The following is a 17,576-nucleotide window of genomic DNA, read 5'->3' as shown; positions in this document are numbered from 1 at the left end:
ACCCGCAATGGATACCTCAACCTTACAACACCACCGACAAGAGTGGGGTGAGAAGGGAGCATGCTGGGGGCCCTATATGGGCCCACTTTTCTTCCATCCGACATGGTCAGCAGCTGCTGCTGACCAATCTGTGGAGCTGTACGTGCGTGTCTGACCTCCTTCGCACAAAGCAAAAAACTGAGGAGCCCGTGGGAGCACGGGGGGTGTATAGGCAGAAGGGGAGGGGCTTAACACTTTTAGTGTAATACTTTGTGCGGCCTCCGGAGGCATAGCCTATACACCCAATTGTCTGGGTCTCCCAATAGAGCGACAAAGAAAAAGAATATGTTAAATATAAATATGGTGCAAATTTACCATTAATTCTTGTACAAAGGCTTTTAGATAATAAAGTTCTCTCGAGGACAAATGCTGTCTATATAGTCTTGGTCTATGAAATGTTCATCGTCCGAAGAAGTAAAGCTGTATGGCTCTTACCTAAATGGTCACCATGTAGGACTATTACATTTACAGGTGGCAATTACCACTGGTGCGGAGAGCCAGCCCAGCCGCAATCAACTCCGTGCAGGCAACTACACATGGGAGTTGGTCTACTGAGACAATCATTGTGTAATAGTCACAAATTAATTCGGTGTTCATATTGAATTAGACTCCGATCACACAGGGGAATTCATCATAATGGGCATTTCATACAACAGTCCTGAACCAGAAAGACGCTGAAGTAGGCTTAATCATTAAGAGATGCAAGCCACTTATACTAACTGGGCGCAACTGTCCATAAATAGAAAAAGAAATCTATGCCAGCTACAATATTTTTGGCATAAATAATGATACATCACCACGTGGAGGATGACCTCAACCCATTTAGGCATACTGGGACTAATTGCTCTATGCAAGCTAATGGTGACATAGCCCTAAAACAACCATCAATGCAAATAAAATGAAAGAACTTTATGACACTCACAATATAGAGACCCAAATCATTTTTAAAACAAAGAAGAAAAAAAAAACAAAAAAAAAAAAAACTATATAAATCTGATTTCAACAAAACTGCACTGAAATGTAGAAAACTAACTTGCCAGTCATAAAGCGTGAGTGTTGCAAGAAACCCCTTTTTTCCCCTCAATTACACCCCATTAACTACCATAAAGCCCTCATACAACTATGTTGAAATAAAAATTAGGGTCTTGTTTTTTTTCGAAGACAAGCTGGATGAACAAAAAAGAAAAAAAAAAAAAAAAAAATGGCTGCATGTCCAAAGGGTTAAAAGGAAGGCACCCCCCCCCAAAAAAAAATAAAAAATATATATATTCTATATATCCACACACACACTTTTTTGTTTGTAATTTAGTAAAATATGAAAAATATTTTAAAAGGTTTTTATATTTTCCACTTTTAAACACCAGGGGGAGCAGCTGCTGAAAGTCTAGTGTACAACAAGCCTGCATTCCAACTGCAGTAAAAGTGGACGGGGCCTGCTCATGTGTGTGATGTCACTGCTCTCCTCACCTTCTGGGCATTTGCAAAAGGATAAGGAAGGATGAAGTTTAGGATCACCGTGCAGAACAATTCTGTTGGATACTGCAATTTGATATTGACTGTGTAAAGTATCACCAATGATTGCTGGCAGCGCCGATACTGTTAGTTGGTGCCACTAGCTGTATCATACGTTGGGATTACATACACAGACTAAATCACATACTGCAATTAGATAAAGTGGATTGTATCACATGCTGGAAGTATATCCAAGACTCAGTAAAGTGTATCACACAAGATGGGATTAGATACACAATATGTAAGGTATAATGTGTGACACCGCTTCATCCACTTCTATGGGAGCAGAGGGGTAACGTGTGACCCTGCTCTGTTCACTTCCATGGGAGTAGTGGAGTAATGTTACCCAGCTCCAGCCACTTCTATGAAAGCAGTGGTATTAGGTGTGACCCCACACAGTGAACATTAGAGACACAGCTGTGGGCTTATCACACATGATCAGCATTAGATACACCGCTCTGGAGAAATTTACAGATGGTGGGCATTAGATACACATTTCTGAGGGGGTATTAAGCATAACAGGCATTAGATACATTTCACTAGGGCATATTACAGATGGTATTACATACGTGGTATTTCACCAAAAGCTTACATAGATTTCCATTTTTCGGTAGAGGCCATAGTTCAAGAGCAGATTGTGTGTCATACGAATTCTGTGAGGCTTCATGGGATGTCCCTGCCCATAGTAATAGTTTCCAACGTCCCCTGTGAAATAAAATAAAACCGGTCACAATCATTGGATAAGAAGGGAATTTTGTTTACTTACCGTAAATTCCTTTTCTTCTAGCTCCAATTGGGAGACCCAGACAATTGGGTGTATAGCTATGCCTCCGGAGGCCACACAAAGTATTACACTAAAAGTGTAAAGCCCCTCCCCTTCTGCCTATACACCCCCCGTGCTCACGGGCTCCTCAGTTTTGGTGCAAAAGCAAGAAGGAGGAAAAAATTATAAATTGGTTTAAAGTAAATTCAATCCGAAGGAATATCGGAGAACTGAAACCATTCAACATGAACAACATGTGTACACAAAAAACAGGGGCGGGTGCTGGGTCTCCCAATTGGAGCTAGAAGAAAAGGAATTTACGGTAAGTAAACAAAATTCCCTTCTTTGTCGCTCCATTGGGAGACCCAGACAATTGGGACGTCCAAAAGCAGTCCCTGGGTGGGTAAATAATACCTCATAATAGAGCCGCAACCGGCTCCGTCCTACAGGTGGGCAACCGCCGCCTGAAGGACTCGCCTACCTAGGCTGGCATCTGCCGAAGCATAGGTATGCACCTGATAGTGTTTCGTGAAAGTGTGCAGGCTCGACCAGGTAGCCGCCTGACACACCTGCTGAGCCGTAGCCTGGTGCCGCAAAGCCCAGGACGCTCCCACGGCCCTGGTAGAATGGGCCTTCAGCCCTGAGGGAACCGGAAGCCCTGAGGAACGATAAGCCTCGAGAATTGGTTCCTTGATCCACCGAGCCAGGGTTGATTTGGAAGCTTGTGTCCCTTTACGCTGGCCAGCGACAAGGACAAAGAGTGCATCCGAGCGGCGCAGAGGCGCCGTACGAGAAATGTAGAATCTGAGTGCTCTCACCAGATCTAACAAGTGCAAATCCTTTTCACATTGGTGAACTGGATGAGGACAAAAAGAGGGTAAGGAGATATCCTGATTGAGATGAAAGGGGGATACCACCTTAGGGAGAAAGTCCGGAACCGGACGCAGAACCACCTTGTCCTGGTGAAACACCAGGAAGGGGGCTTTGCATGACAGCGCTGCTAGCTCAGACACTCTCCGAAGTGAAGTGACTGCTACTAGGAAAACCACCTTCTGCGAAAGGCGTGAGAGAGAGATATCCCTCATTGGCTCGAACGGTGGTTTCTGAAGAACCATCAGCACCCTGTTCAGATCCCAGGGTTCTAACGGACGCTTGTAAGGAGGGACGATGTGACAAACCCCCTGCAGGAACGTGCGTACCTGTGGAAGTCTGGCTAGGCGCTTCTGAAAAAAGACAGAGAGCGCAGAGACTTGTCCCTTAAGTGAGCCGAGCGACAAACCCTTTTCCAATCCGGATTGAAGGAAGGACAGAAAAGTGGGCAAGGCAAATGGCCAGGGAGAAAAACCCTGATCAGAGCACCAAGATAAGAATATCCTCCACGTCCTGTGGTAGATCTTGGCTGACGTTGGTTTCCTAGCCTGTCTCATAGTGGCAATGACCTCTTGAGATAATCCTGAAGACGCTAGGATCCAGGACTCAATGGCCACACAGTCAGGTTGAGGGCCGCAGAATTCAGATGGAAAAACGGCCCTTGAGACAGCAAGGCTGGTCGGTCTGGTAGTGCCCACGGTTGGCCGACCGTGAGATGCCACAGATCCGGGTACCACGACCTCCTCGCCCAGTCTGGAGCGACGAGGATGGCGCGGCGGCAGTCGGCCCTGATCTTGCGTAACACTCTGGGCAACAGTGCCAGAGGAGGGAACACATAAGGGAGTTGAAACTGCGACCAATCCTGAACTAAGGCGTCTGCCGCCAGAGCTCTGTGATCTTGAGACCGTGCCATGAATGTCGGGACCTTGTTGTTGTGCCGGGACGCCATTAGGTCGACGTCCGGCATTCCCCAGCGGCAACAGATCTCCTGAAACACGTCCGGGTGAAGGGACCATTCCCCTGCGTCCATGCCCTGGCGACTGAGAAAGTCTGCTTCCCAGTTTTCTACGCCCGGGATGTGAACTGCGGATATGGTGGAGGCTGTGGCTTCCACCCACAGCAGAATCCGCCGAACTTCCTGGAAGGCTTGCCGACTGCGTGTCCCGCCTTGGTGGTTGATGTATGCCACCGCTGTGGAGTTGTCCGACTGAATTCTGATCTGCTTGCCTTGCAGCCACGGCTGGAACGCCTTTAGGGCAAGATACACTGCCCTTATCTCTAGAACATTGATCTGAAGGGAGGACTCTGTCTGAGTCCAAGTTCCCTGAGCCCTGTGGTGGAGAAAGACCGCTCCCCACCCTGACAGGCTCGCGTCCGTCGTGACCACCGCCCAGGATGGGGGCAGGAAGGATTTCCCCTTCGACAGAGAAGTGGGGATGAGCCACCACTGAAGGGAAGCTTTGGCTGCCCGAGAAAGGGAGACGTTCCTGTCGAGGGACGTCGACTTCCTGTCCCATTTGCGGAGAATGTCCCATTGAAGTGGGCGCAGATGAAACTGCGCAAAAGGAACTGCCTCCATTGCTGCCACCATCTTCCCTAGGAAGTGCATGAGGCGTCTCAGGGGGTGTGACTGACCATGAAGGAGAGATTGCACCCCTGTCTGTAGTGAACGCTGTTTGTTCAGCGGGAGCTTCACTATCGCTGAGAGAGTATGAAACTCCATGCCAAGATATGTCAGTGATTGGGCCGGTGTCAGATTTGACTTTGGAAAATTGATGATCCACCCGAAACTCTGGAGAGTTTCCAGAGCAATGTTCAGGCTGTGTTGGCATGCCCCTTGAGAGGGTGCCTTGACAAGGAGATCGTCTAAGTAAGGGATCACCGAGTGTCCCTGAGAGTGTAGGATTGCCACCACTGTTGCCATGACCTTGGTGAAGACCCGTGGGGCTGTCGCCAGGCCGAAAGGCAGTGCCACGAACTGAAGGTGTTCGTCCCCTATGGCGAAGCGCAGGAAGCGCTGATGCTCTGGTGCAATCGGTACGTGGAGATAAGCATCTTTGATGTCTATTGATGCCAGGAAATCTCCTTGGGACATTGAGGCGATGACGGAGCGGAGCGATTCCATCCGGAACCGCCTGGTTTTCACATGGTTGTTGAGCAGTTTTAGGTCCAGAACGGGACGGAAGGATCCGTCCTTTTTTGGCACCACGAACAAGTTGGAGTAAAAACCGTGACCCCGTTGCTGAAGAGGAACAGGGATCACCACTCCTTCCGCCTTCAGGGTGCCCACCGCCTGCATAAGAGCCTCGGCTCTGTCGGGGGGCGGAGATGTTCTGAAGAAACGTATCGGAGAACGAGAGCTGAACTCTATCCTGTAACCGTGAGATAGAATGTCTCTCACCCATCGGTCTTTTACTTGTGGCAGCCAGGTGTCGCAAAAGCGGGAGAGCCTGCCACCGACCGAGGATGCGGTTTGAGGAGGCCGAAAGTCATGAGGAGGCCGCTTTGGGAGCGGTTCCTCCGGCGGTCTTTTTAGGACGTGACTTAGACCGCCATGCATCGGAGTTCCTCTGACCTTTCTGAGGCCTTTTGGACGAGGAAAATTGAGACCTGCCCGCGGTCCGAAAGGACCGAAACCTCGATTGTACCTTCCGTGGTTGAGGTCTGTTTGGTTTGGACTGGGGTAAGGATGAATCCTTTCCCTTGGATTGTTTAATGATTTCATCCAATCGCTCACCAAACAAGCGGTCGCCAGACAATGGCAAACCGGTTAAGAACTTTTTGGAAGCAGAGTCTGCCTTCCATTCACGTAGCCACATGGCCCTGCGGAGTACCACCGAATTGGCGGATGCCACCGCCGTACGGCTCGTCGAGTCCAGGATAGCATTAATGGCGTAGGACGCAAACGCCGACGCCTGATTGGTTAAGGACACCACTTGCGGGGCAGATGTACGTGTTACTGCATTAATCTGCGCCTGACAAGCTGAGATAGCTTGGAGTGCCCATACGGCTGCGAATGCTGGAGCAAAAGACGCGCCTATAGCTTCATAGATGGATTTCAACCATAGTTCCATCTGTCTGTCAGTGGCATCTTTGAGTGAAGCCCCATCTTCCACTGCAACTATGGATCTAGCCGCCAGTCTGGAGATTGGAGGATCCACCTTAGGACACTGAGTCCAGCCCTTAACAACCTCGGGGGGGAAGGGATAACGTGTGTCCTTAAGGCGCTTGGAAAAACGCTTGTCTGGACAGTCTCGGTTTTTTCTGGATTGCCTCTCTGAAGTCAGAGTGATCCAGAAACATATTTAATGTCCGCTTTGGAAACCTGAAACGGAATTTCTCCTGAGAAGCAGAATTTCTCCTGAGAAGCAGACTCCTCAATTGGGGGAGCTGGGGGAGAAATATCCAACACCTGATTGATGGTCGCTATAAGGTCATTCACTACTGCGTCACCTTCAGGTGTATCTAGATTGAGAGCGGCTTCAGGATCAGAATCCTGATCTGATACCTCCGCTTCATCCTCCAGAGAGTCCCCCTGCTGGGACCCTGAACAGTGTGATGAAGTGGAGGGAATTTCCCAGCGACCCCGCTTGGGCGGCCTGGGACTGCGGTCCGTGTCAGAGACCTCACCCTGTGACCTATGGGTTACCCCAGGGGCATTTTGCTGTTCCAAATGAGGGGGACCAGGGGTCAAGGATTGGACAGTGCCCGGGGCCTGAATCACCGGTCTGGACTGCAATGCTTCCAGTATTTTAGCAGACCATTTATCCATACTCTCAGACAGTTTGTCAGCAAAGGCTGCAAACTCCGTCCCTGTCACCTGGACAGTGGTAGCAGGTGGTTCCACCTGGGCCACCTGTAGCAGAGGCTCCGGCTGAGTAAGTGCCACAGGGGCCGAGCATTGCACACAATGAGGGTCAGTGGAACCTGCCGGTAGTACAGCTGTACAAGAGGTACAGGTTGCAAAGTACGCCTGTGCTTTGGCACCCTTGCTTTTTGCGGATGACATGTTGTCTCCACTGAGAACAACCAGGAGGGTATATAGCCAAAAATCAACAGAGCGACCGTACAGTGCAAATGTATAGCCTATAAGCCTATATATATATATATACACTTCGGTACTCAGTGGGGCCAGCACCAGAGGTGCTACTTACCGACCGCTGAGAGCGGTTGTGTGATCACCAGATTCCCTGCCTGGGTCTCCCTGTGTTGTCTCTCCTCTCCAGCGTCTGAATCGCTGACAGGAATGGCTGCCGGCGTTCTGTGGGGAGGAGGGGACCGTGGGCGTGCCCAAGAAAAGTGCGGGAATCTAGTGCCCCAGTGAACTGAGTGAGGAGGGAGGAGGATACTAATGTATGCTCCAGCCCTCGGCGCTGACGATCTGTGCAGCGTCCCACCCTTCCCCTGACTGGCAGGCCTGTGGGCGGGAATAAACGACACTAGGCCGCAGAAGCCGGGGACTAAAGTTATAAGCGCGGCCGGCAATAAGCGCGGCCGCGCGGTAGTCCCCCGGCGCACTAACACCTCCAGCAGTGCTGGAAAGTGTCTGGCACAAGCGCTCCATGCCCGGCGCACTAACACACCCAGCAGTGCTGCAATGTGTGTGGCACCAGCGCTCCATGCGCTGTCCCCACGGGGACACAGAGTACCTCACAGTAGCAGGGCTCCCTGACGATACCCGGCTCCTATCCAGCAGATTCCCAGGGGTTGCGGAGGGAGCACGGTCCCAGTGCCTGGAGACCGATCCGGGCCCCACTTCACCCAGAGCCCATTAAGGGATGGGGAAGGAAAACAGCATGTGGCTCCTGCCTGTGTACCCGCAATGGGTACCTCAACCTTAACAACACCGCCGACAAAGTGGGGTGAGAAGGGAGCATGCTGGGGGCCCTGTTATGGGCCCTCTTTTCTTCCATCCGACCTAGTCAGCAGCTGCTGCTGACTAAGCTGTGGAGCTATGCGTGGATGTCTGCCTCCTTCGCACAAAGCATAAAAACTGAGGAGCCCGTGAGCACGGGGGGTGTATAGGCAGAAGGGGAGGGGCTTTACACTTTTAGTGTAATACTTTGTGTGGCCTCCGGAGGCATAGCTATACACCCAATTGTCTGGGTCTCAATTGTCTGGGTCTCCCAATGGAGCGACAAAGAAAACATAATAGGTTAGAAACGGTAAGTAAAATTGGGCAATCTAAAATGATACTACAAATAAGTAATATGACCTAAGAACACAGTGAGGGGGTGGGGGTGTTGTAAAGAGACAATTGTTACTGCATTTGGGGGAGTCAGGAGCGATATCTGCTGGCTGAATGATCATTAGGCCAACAGCTATATAAAGTGCGTGGGAGGGAGGAGGGTTTACAGCGGTGGCAGTCATAGGCTACACAGTATCATGAAGAGCTTTTCATGACTTATTCAATACAAAGGATGGCATTATAAAATGTCAAATGTGCAAGTCTGAGCCTCATGCTGAGTTCATAGATTACTACATAGAAAATGACCTCTGATCCACACAGTGTGAGCCGGCTGGACAAACGCCACCACATGATGGAAAGACCCCCAGCTCTTCTGGAAACACACACACTAATAATGTTTAAGAGGGGACAATAAAAAAAAGTCCCTCAATTTACTATGGTAGTCCCCTGCCAATCTGATGCTTACCAGTTCTTGGAAAGTCTGTGGACTTCCTGCTCCAGTGATGACCGCCCAACATAAGGCTGTGACCACTGCAGCCAATCACTATCTTTAGCAGGTTACTACTGCAGCCACCAGAAAGGCAATAGATCAGTGACATCAATATCATCTTATAAAGCTAGACCACTCCATCACCAGGTTCTGCTACCTCATTTGAGGGCAGCATAATGTAGGGGGAAGATACCATGATTCCAGTGATACATGGTGGGATGCTTGGTAAAGTTTTGAAATTACAGTGGTACCTCGCTTAACGAGAATTTCGCTTAACAAGTAAAGCTTTCTGTAAATTTGTAACCCGCTTTACGAGAAAGCTTTGCTGTACGAGCGAAATTCTCACCGCACACACTTCCGGCTTCGTCCATCCACCACACTCTGACCCGCACTTGCAGTCCACACAAACACACACATGTACGCACAAACACACACGCACGCACGCACACACATACAGTATTATGCTCACCTTACCTTCCGTTCCACCGCTGGCCTCATGGTTCTTGTAGTTCCTGGGTACATCGCGACGTCCTCGCGGCGAACTACAAGACCCAGGAGGCCTGCGATGGAACGGAAGGTAAGGTGAGCATATAATATAACATAATATGTTTACCTTTTGTTTCATCGCCGGCCTCCTGGGTGCTGTAGTGCGCCGCTGCGCTCCAGTCCACGCTGTGTATGTGCATCCATAGTGACGAGGGAGGAACTTCCTGTCACCGCTAATGAAAGGCAGAGCGCTGGCAAATCAGAGGCAAGCGGCTCTGCCTTTGACGTCAGCACTCTAGCCGGGAAGTTCCTGCCTTGTCATTGGGCTATGTGCGCACGTTGCGAACTAGCCCTGCAGAAATTTCTGCAGCGATCTGAAGAGCACACGTGCGCTTCAAATCGCTGCAGAAAATGTCCGTAGAGAAAAAAAAAAAAAAAAAGCCGATTCCATGCGCTCTGCCTGCAGCCCCTCCCATAGACAGAGCAGGAGCTGCAGGCAAAGCGCACGGAAGAAGTGACATGTCACTTCTTAGAACGCAGCGCTTCGGGCAGCAGCCGAAGCTCTGCGCTCTAAGACGCCACGTGCGGACGGTTCCTGCACAATCTCCCTAGACTGTGCAGGGGACGCAGGACGCATACAAAGCGCAGCGTAACTGCATGTATTTACACAACGTGCGCACATAGCCTTATGGTAACGCGTTACACAGCCCGGCCCCGTACCAGAGAATAGCAAGTCCCAGCAGACCGGTGATGGAACGGAAGGTAAGGTGAGCATATAACATGTGCGTGCGCGTTTGTGCGTGTGTGGAATGATAGAATAGGGGACCAGGATGGGACATTTAAGTTGTGGAACGGATCGCCAGCATTGCAATGATTTCCTATGGGAAATCTTGCTTTGCTGAACGAGTACCTTGATTAACAAGCACACTGCCAGAACGGATTGTTATCGTTAAGCAAGGTTCCACTGTACTTTTATTTCCTGTAGATCTACAAGGTCTCCAAATAAGGAACTCTATATAACCCGATTCACACTGCTATTAACAGCTTTCTATTTGTATGTTACCGGCAATGTGTAAAAACAGTATTCTATAGAATACCTAGGCAATGTATACAATGCCGGAAATGGGTCATCAAAGTATGAAATACATCAGATGTCCATGCATTTCCTATTCATTCTATAGAATACCTAAATGACAAACAGGCGGAGTGTACAATACTACAGGGTAGTAGATGGACAGAGCAGGCAGCAGCAGATCTGTGAAACTGGCTCAGTTGCCCTTAGCATTAGAAACCAATCAGATTCCACCTTTCATTTTCCAAAGAGTGTGAGAAATGAAAAGTGGAATCTGATTGGTTGGTAAGGGCTGAAATGTGTACTCTGATTGGTTGCTAAGGGCAACTGAGACAGTTTCACACATCTGCTACTTGTCCACCTACTACTTTTGGACAGACCACCCTGTATGCTTTCTGGAATGAAGTAGTGTGCTTGCTGGGCCGTAGCAGCAGACTTGAGGTGTATGTGCAAGATTAAGTGCCAAACTAACAAATGCCTTTGTGACAAAAAAAAAACAAACAAAACACTGAAGTGCAATTCAAAATGCCATTCTAGCCTGCCGTGCAGCAACAATAGTCAGGAATGAGACTTCTGATGCCTTTTTTTTTTCTCAGCAAAGATATCCTGTTGTTCATTTTGCGTTTGTTCTTTCATGTTTTTGACTGTTTGTTACTAAAGACTAATAGTCAGGAATGACACTTCTGTTTGTGTTTTTCCCAGTAAAGCTATCCTGTTGTTCATTTAGGATTTCTTCTTTCATTAGTATATTTGACTGTTTGTTACTTCTTTCATTATTTTTTTTTACTATTTGTTACTAAAGACTTTCCCAATCTGGACATTATATCAGACTTTGCCTGAGCAGTTCTTGCCATTCTTTATAATAATACCTAGACATTTTATGTAATGGCTAGGAAAAGTATAGAACGCAGATATTTCATACCTTGCCTGAAAACGACAGGGATTGTATACATTGCCTAGGTATTCTATAGAATGCCGGGCTTTCATACATTGCCTGTAACACATATACTGCATAGGAAAAAAGTGCTGGGGCAGGGGTTATACAGAGCTCAAGACTATCAAACAAAAAACCGTAATAAGATCTACAAACCCTAATATTTGTATCAATACTGGCTATAAATTTATATACGATGTATATGAGGTATGTTTAGGATTGGATGTTCTTAACTTAAGAGTTATTCCCATCTACAACATCCTATCACAATATGTAGTAGGTGTAATAATATTAGCACATACCTCCAATTAGAAATGTAGTATAGTTCTCCTGATTAGCCATGTCTCTTACCTTACGTTCAAGGCATCGCAGGACCTTAGGGATCCATGGTTACGACCATGCATATTGTCATGGTTGCTTGTTATCATAACCATGGATACCTAAGGTCCTGCAATGCCCTGAATATGAGGTAAACGGCATTATGAATCTTTGAGAATTATACTACATTTCTAATTGGAGGTATGTGCTAATATTATTATTATTACACCTACTACATATTGGGATAGGATCTCAGAGATGGGACTAGTCCTTTAACTTTACAGCTCAAGACTATGCAGGACTATATGGCAGCAGGTTTACTAGTCCTGTAGTGACTCACCTTCTGTTAAATCAATGATTTTATCAAAACTACAGCAAGAAGCCCTGTAAGTCACTATTAAATCAGGGTCTCTGTCTCTACATTATGCTGCTCCCAGATTGCATGACAAAACCTTTTTGACAGATTCATTAAAGGAAAAAAAAAATAGATTAGTAGATAATGGAAACACAAAGAAATGCAATCTGTCCTACATATGAAGTAATGGGAAACTATGTTTTCCACTGTGAAGGCAGACAATTCAGACATATTACATCATTGATGTGCCTTTTCACATCTGGAGTTGGGATGATTTCTAGAGGTTCACATGTGCCTTGCACTCATTTCAGTGTTGCTTTGATGAGTAAAAAGTTGACAGTACTAAACAATTTAGTATAGAACACACATATACAGACTGGCCTACAGATGCCTCAGCCCTATCCGGATGCCAACTCCTCCCCAACCACTCCATAACACTACAATGAGAAGCCCAACAGATCCCCACATGGCAATGATTGATAATGACACTCATGATAGAGATATACAGAGGACTACCAGAAAAAGAAGCTGACAAGGGAATATCCAAAGCTTCCAAGTGTTTAGCATAGACCCACTGCATCACCAATTGTCATTAAAATGGAAAAAAAGAAAAGAAGCCAGAAAACCCCCTATGTGTAAATGTATAGGACCTTTGCTGCCATCCATCGCTGCCCACCCTGCATTACATAGGAATGCTCAGCTTAGCCAAACGTTCCCGTGGTATTTATTAGAGAGCCGCAGCCAGATGATCTGCTGTTAAACTTAAGGCTATGTGCCCACGGGGACATTGTCCTGCGGATATATCCGAAAGACATTCCGCAGGTGCTCCCAGAAATCCGCAACAGAACTTTCTCTGTTTCAATGCTGCGGATATACAGCGGAATGTCGTGCAGATATGGTGCGGGCATTCTGCATTGAGGATACAGTACCATGGCTTCGGCACTGCATCCTCAATGCAGAACAAGTGCTGCAGTGATCGGGGTGCTCATACTTACCTCCATCATGCAGCACCTCGCTTTCCGGCGGCCGGGTCACTGTCAGGCAGCGTCTGGTTCACTGTGCTGAAGGTGGGCGGGCCTGAACTAGCTTCGGCTGTCACATGACCGGAGCTTGTGCAGGCCCCGCCCACCTCTTCCTTCCTGTACCTGGCTGGATCCACCGCGCTGCTGTGCACCGGACGGAGAAGTGACTCGGGTCTCTATCAAGGCAGGTAAGTATATGGGCCCCCTCGAAGAAATCCGCAACAATAATTGACATGCTGCTGATTTTTCCGCATGAAAATCCGCACGATTTCCGCTGTGGAAAAATCCGCAACGTGGGCACAGCATTTCCCAAATGCCATAGAAATGGCTGGGGAGTAGCTGTGCTGCAGATTTCTGGAAAAAAAGCATTTTCCGCAGCGTGGGCACATAGCCTAACAGTCTGGATTCTTCTCTCCCGTGATATTTGGTAAGGAATCACTGGGCCGACCTCCTCTAATTATATATATATATATATATATATATATATATATATATATATATATATATATATATATATATATATATTAGATTAGCTGAAAATGGCAGGCTCTGCTGACTTTTATCTGTGCATTCACACACACATTAGAAAAGTACATGATTAGAAATTAGGGGCCCGAGTCTGTTATGGTCCATATTTTAATGTTTTTTGTTAATTTTTTCTGTGCCCCTCTAGTCTTACATTATGTCCCCTGGAAATAAATATAATTTTTTACAGACCGACTGGGTGTATACACCTAGATGGATAAAGAGAAACTTTGTATCTATATAATCAAGGGACATAACTTTATAACAAGGGGAACAGGGAAAAAAAACCTATTATACAAATCGCTGTGCAGCACAAATTGGAGAAGGTACCCACAACCTTTCTCAATTAGCCAGAGTGGGTATTTAGCAAAGTATGTTATGGTATAGGATAATTTGTTTGCTGCCCCCCTTTGCGGAGAGTTTTCTCGGCAGCCTAGTGCCATTTATGGATTACATTTTGGCCCAGTCATCTGAATGGACAATATGAAAAACTACAAATGTATGGCCAGTGAAACTTGGTCCATCTGAAGCTGGTCATAACAAAGTGATTGTGTGGTAACTGTGAACGCTAGGGTGTGCACAACTGCACCTATTCTAAGTTTGACCAAAAATAGAGTAGATGAGAGTACAGATCAATAAACAGACACTCCACACATCCACACAGTTTAGATCAGGTCCTCAGATTGTTCAGGGTCTGACTTCACAGGTAGCTCCATTCAAAAATGGAATAGAAGGCCCCAGTTCTGACAATTGGAGTCTCAGGGGTCAGATTACTACTGAATTAGAAGTTGGAATAAGTGATGAGCGAGCACTACCATGCTCAAGGGTTTGGTACTGAGTAGAATGGGAAACTCAAGCATTTTCCGGAAGATCTTGAAAGAAAGAAAAAGAAATGCTCTAGTTTCCCACTGACATCCATTATGCTCTGCACATGAGTTGAGCCAGTACCACCTGCTCGTTTCGAATACCAAGCACCCAAGCATGGTAGTGGTCGCTTATCACTAGTTATAACCTACTTTGTGAATAATTGATAACTATTACCTTGTACCACAAAATATCCCTTTTTTAAAGCATCATTCCAGCATTTTTTTCCTTCAGATGACACTTTTAATCCAAGGTTCTTGTCCCTACTCTTATACTCACCCTCTGGCATCTTCAGCTTTTACCGATGTAGCTCCAGCCTAGCGGAGTTATCTTGTAACTGCAACTTCTGACTGTCTGGAAGTCAGAAGTCACCTCACAAGCTCTCAAATCAAGTCTATGAGGGCCAGGAGGCGGCTTCCATAGAGTTGTATTAAAGAGTGATCTCCAGCACAGTCAATGAAATACTGCAGTTGCCGGTAGGTCACAAACTGCCAAAGACGGACGGAAGCGACAGTGAAGTAACTAAGGGGTGCTTCACACACAGCGAGCTCGCTGCCGAGATCGCTGCTGAGTCACGCTTTTTGTGACGCAGCAGTGACCTCATTAGCGATCTCGCTGTGTGTGACACTGAGCAGCGATCTGGCCCCTGCTGCGAGATCGCTGCTCGTTACACACAGCCCTGGTTCGTTTTCTTCAAAGCCGCTCTCCTGCTGTGACACACAGATCGCTGTGTGTGACAGCAAGAGAGCGACAAATGAAGCGAGCAGGGAGCAGGAGCCGGCATCTGGCAGCTGCGGTAAGCTGTAACCAAGATAAACATCGGGTAACCAAGGTGGTTACCCGATATTTACCTTAGTTACCAGCCTCCGCAGCTCTCACGCTGCCTGTGCTGCCGGCTCCGGCTCTCTGCACATGTAGCTGCTGTACACATCGGGTTAATTAACCCGATGTGTACAGCAGCTAGGAGAGCAAGGAGCCAGCGCTCAGTGTGCGCGGCTCCCTGCTCTCTGCACATGTAGCTGCATTACACATCGGGTTAATTAACCCGATGTGTACTGTAGCTAGGAGAGCAAGGAGCCAGCGCTTAGTGTGCGCGGCTCCCTGCTCACACTGGTAACTAATGTAAACATCGGGTAACCATACCCGATGTTTACCTTAGTTACCAGTCTCCGCAGCTTCCAGACGGCGGCTCCGTGCAAGCGCAACGTCGCTTGCACGTCGCTGCTGGCTGGGGGCTGGTCACTGGTCGCTGGTGAGATCTGCCTGTTTGACAGCTCACCAGCGACCATGTAGCGATGCAGCAGCGATCCTGACCAGGTCAGATCGCTGGTCTGATCGCTGCTGCATCGCTAAGTGTGAAGGTACCCTTAGATTAGAAGCACCACACCAGCAGTGAGATAAAGAATAGCAGGAGTGGTGCTTTAATTGAATACAATGGTGAAATCTGGGGTGTGTGCGTAATGAGCACATTCCCAGGGATAACACTTGCTGATTTCAGTGGTGCTCCAGCATCATGTGACCTGCTGTATGGGGCGGGGTCAGTGCCAGTATGACTCAGAATGATGCTACAGAGCCTCAGTGGCTCTCATAGACTTGTACTGAGAAAGTAACCGCTCTGCTCTACAGACACAGATCCAGCAGGTTGTGTGACACTGGAGTGCCACCAAAGATGGTGACCAGGGAGCACTTTACAGCACCCATTATATATCTGATACCTACCACAGGCAGAAATAAAGACATGTCCACAGAGGGGCCCTTTAAGAGCTGATTGGGGAAACGGTCACTGTGACCCACTGCTCCAATAGACCTGACTCCTACAGAGTAATGCACCGTGCCCATGACGGCTGGCAGGACGCGGACACCAGCCTGGCACCTCCGTGCACCCCACTTCCTTGCAGGACCACGCTACATCCCGCACCCCACGCCGATTCCGTGCCCAGATCTGGCTCCCGCCTCGCCCCTTGCTCTCTCATCACATCAATGCCCCCTCCATTCACTCTAAACCCTCCGCGCCCGCTTACCATCGTAATAATAGCACACTTTCTTCTTTGTTCCCTGGGTGTACGCCATCTTCCTTCCTTGGCTCCGGATCCACTACAGCTCTGCGCGACCCAGCGTCCGCCTACGTGCAAGACTGCCTCAGCCAATCCCAACACGCCTCCCAGAGTCAGGATTCGGAGGACAAGCTCTCCCACCAATGAACAATCGGAGCGACCAATAAGAGGGCGGAGCCTCTGGGGCTTGATCTGCAGAAAGGAGTGGGTTAATGGCTCGGCCAATCACAGCACTGGCTCGGGAGTCGGCATTTAGATGGACAGCTGACCGTCCAATAAGCAGTGAGATTGAACAATGGCTGGGCGTATCTTTTCCGCCACCCTTAAAAGTTAGGTTGAATTTTGGCAGTAAAGCTAAGACCAAGTTAGCATGCATGAAAATTTATCGCGAGATTAAGTTCCCGCCCTTTGTCTGCAGTGAGGACACGAACCGGATATCGTTACGGGGAAGGATATTGATGTGCAGTGTGCTAGGTCTTCGGGGTAGTCACCTGACGATGTACAAAATGGCGGCAATGGAGCAGCAGTAGAAGCAGATTGGTTCCATTCCCATGCAATATATTCCTTCATAAAGCTGCACTTTTCAGTATTTACAGAGCTTGTTGGATAGCTGCAGCTTTATATCTGTGGCTTTCAGGAGCCGTTTATTGGGAAGGCGGAAGCCTAAGACAGGCCGTGTTTACACCTAACGTAAATGCTGAGGTTTTCCTGTGTTTTCTCTTTTTGAGGCAATGTTTTGTAATTCTTTTTATCTACAGAAAAGCATTTGCCCCCGCACTTTGCATTTTTAAGGCTCCTTACTGAGGCATATAGAGGACAAAATTAGTGCAATATCATGTTTAGACTTTAGAGCTTTAATTAAAGGGGTTTTCCACTGACTTGAGTGGTGACGCCAACACTGTCCCCACAGAGGACGAGTACATGCTGCCTGTGCTATTTTCATTCTTTCACACAGTTTGGGGTCAAATTTTCGGAAAGTTGATAACTCCCTTGAATTTTCCTGGCTGTAATTAGAGCCAGGACCCAGCTCTAACTGCCAGGAGTGGAGCCCGTGCCGCTCCCAGCAGGTGTACCTTCTGAATGC

General features: G+C 48.0%; 1 protein-coding gene across 1 annotated transcript in view; it reads right to left on the bottom strand.

The window, feature by feature from the left end:
• The window catches only part of HDAC1 (histone deacetylase 1), a 146,885-nt gene extending 130,326 nt beyond the window's left edge, over nucleotides 1-16,559 (bottom strand). Inside the window, exons 1-2 of the mRNA XM_075336155.1 lie at nucleotides 16,460-16,559; nucleotides 2,144-2,256 (exon numbers count right to left, since the gene is read on the bottom strand). Coding sequence (XP_075192270.1) covers nucleotides 2,144-2,256; nucleotides 16,460-16,508 — 162 coding nt within the window. The 5' untranslated portion in view covers nucleotides 16,509-16,559. The remainder of the gene's footprint in view (nucleotides 1-2,143; nucleotides 2,257-16,459) is intronic.
• Between the last annotated feature and the right edge of the window lie 1,017 nt (nucleotides 16,560-17,576).

The sequence above is a fragment of the Anomaloglossus baeobatrachus genome, chromosome 2 (assembly GCF_048569485.1).
Source record: "Anomaloglossus baeobatrachus isolate aAnoBae1 chromosome 2, aAnoBae1.hap1, whole genome shotgun sequence".
In the NCBI taxonomy this organism is placed as follows: domain Eukaryota; kingdom Metazoa; phylum Chordata; class Amphibia; order Anura; family Aromobatidae; genus Anomaloglossus; species Anomaloglossus baeobatrachus.
Note: the sequence above shows the minus strand (reverse complement) of the source record. Positions and strands in the feature narration are given on the sequence as shown.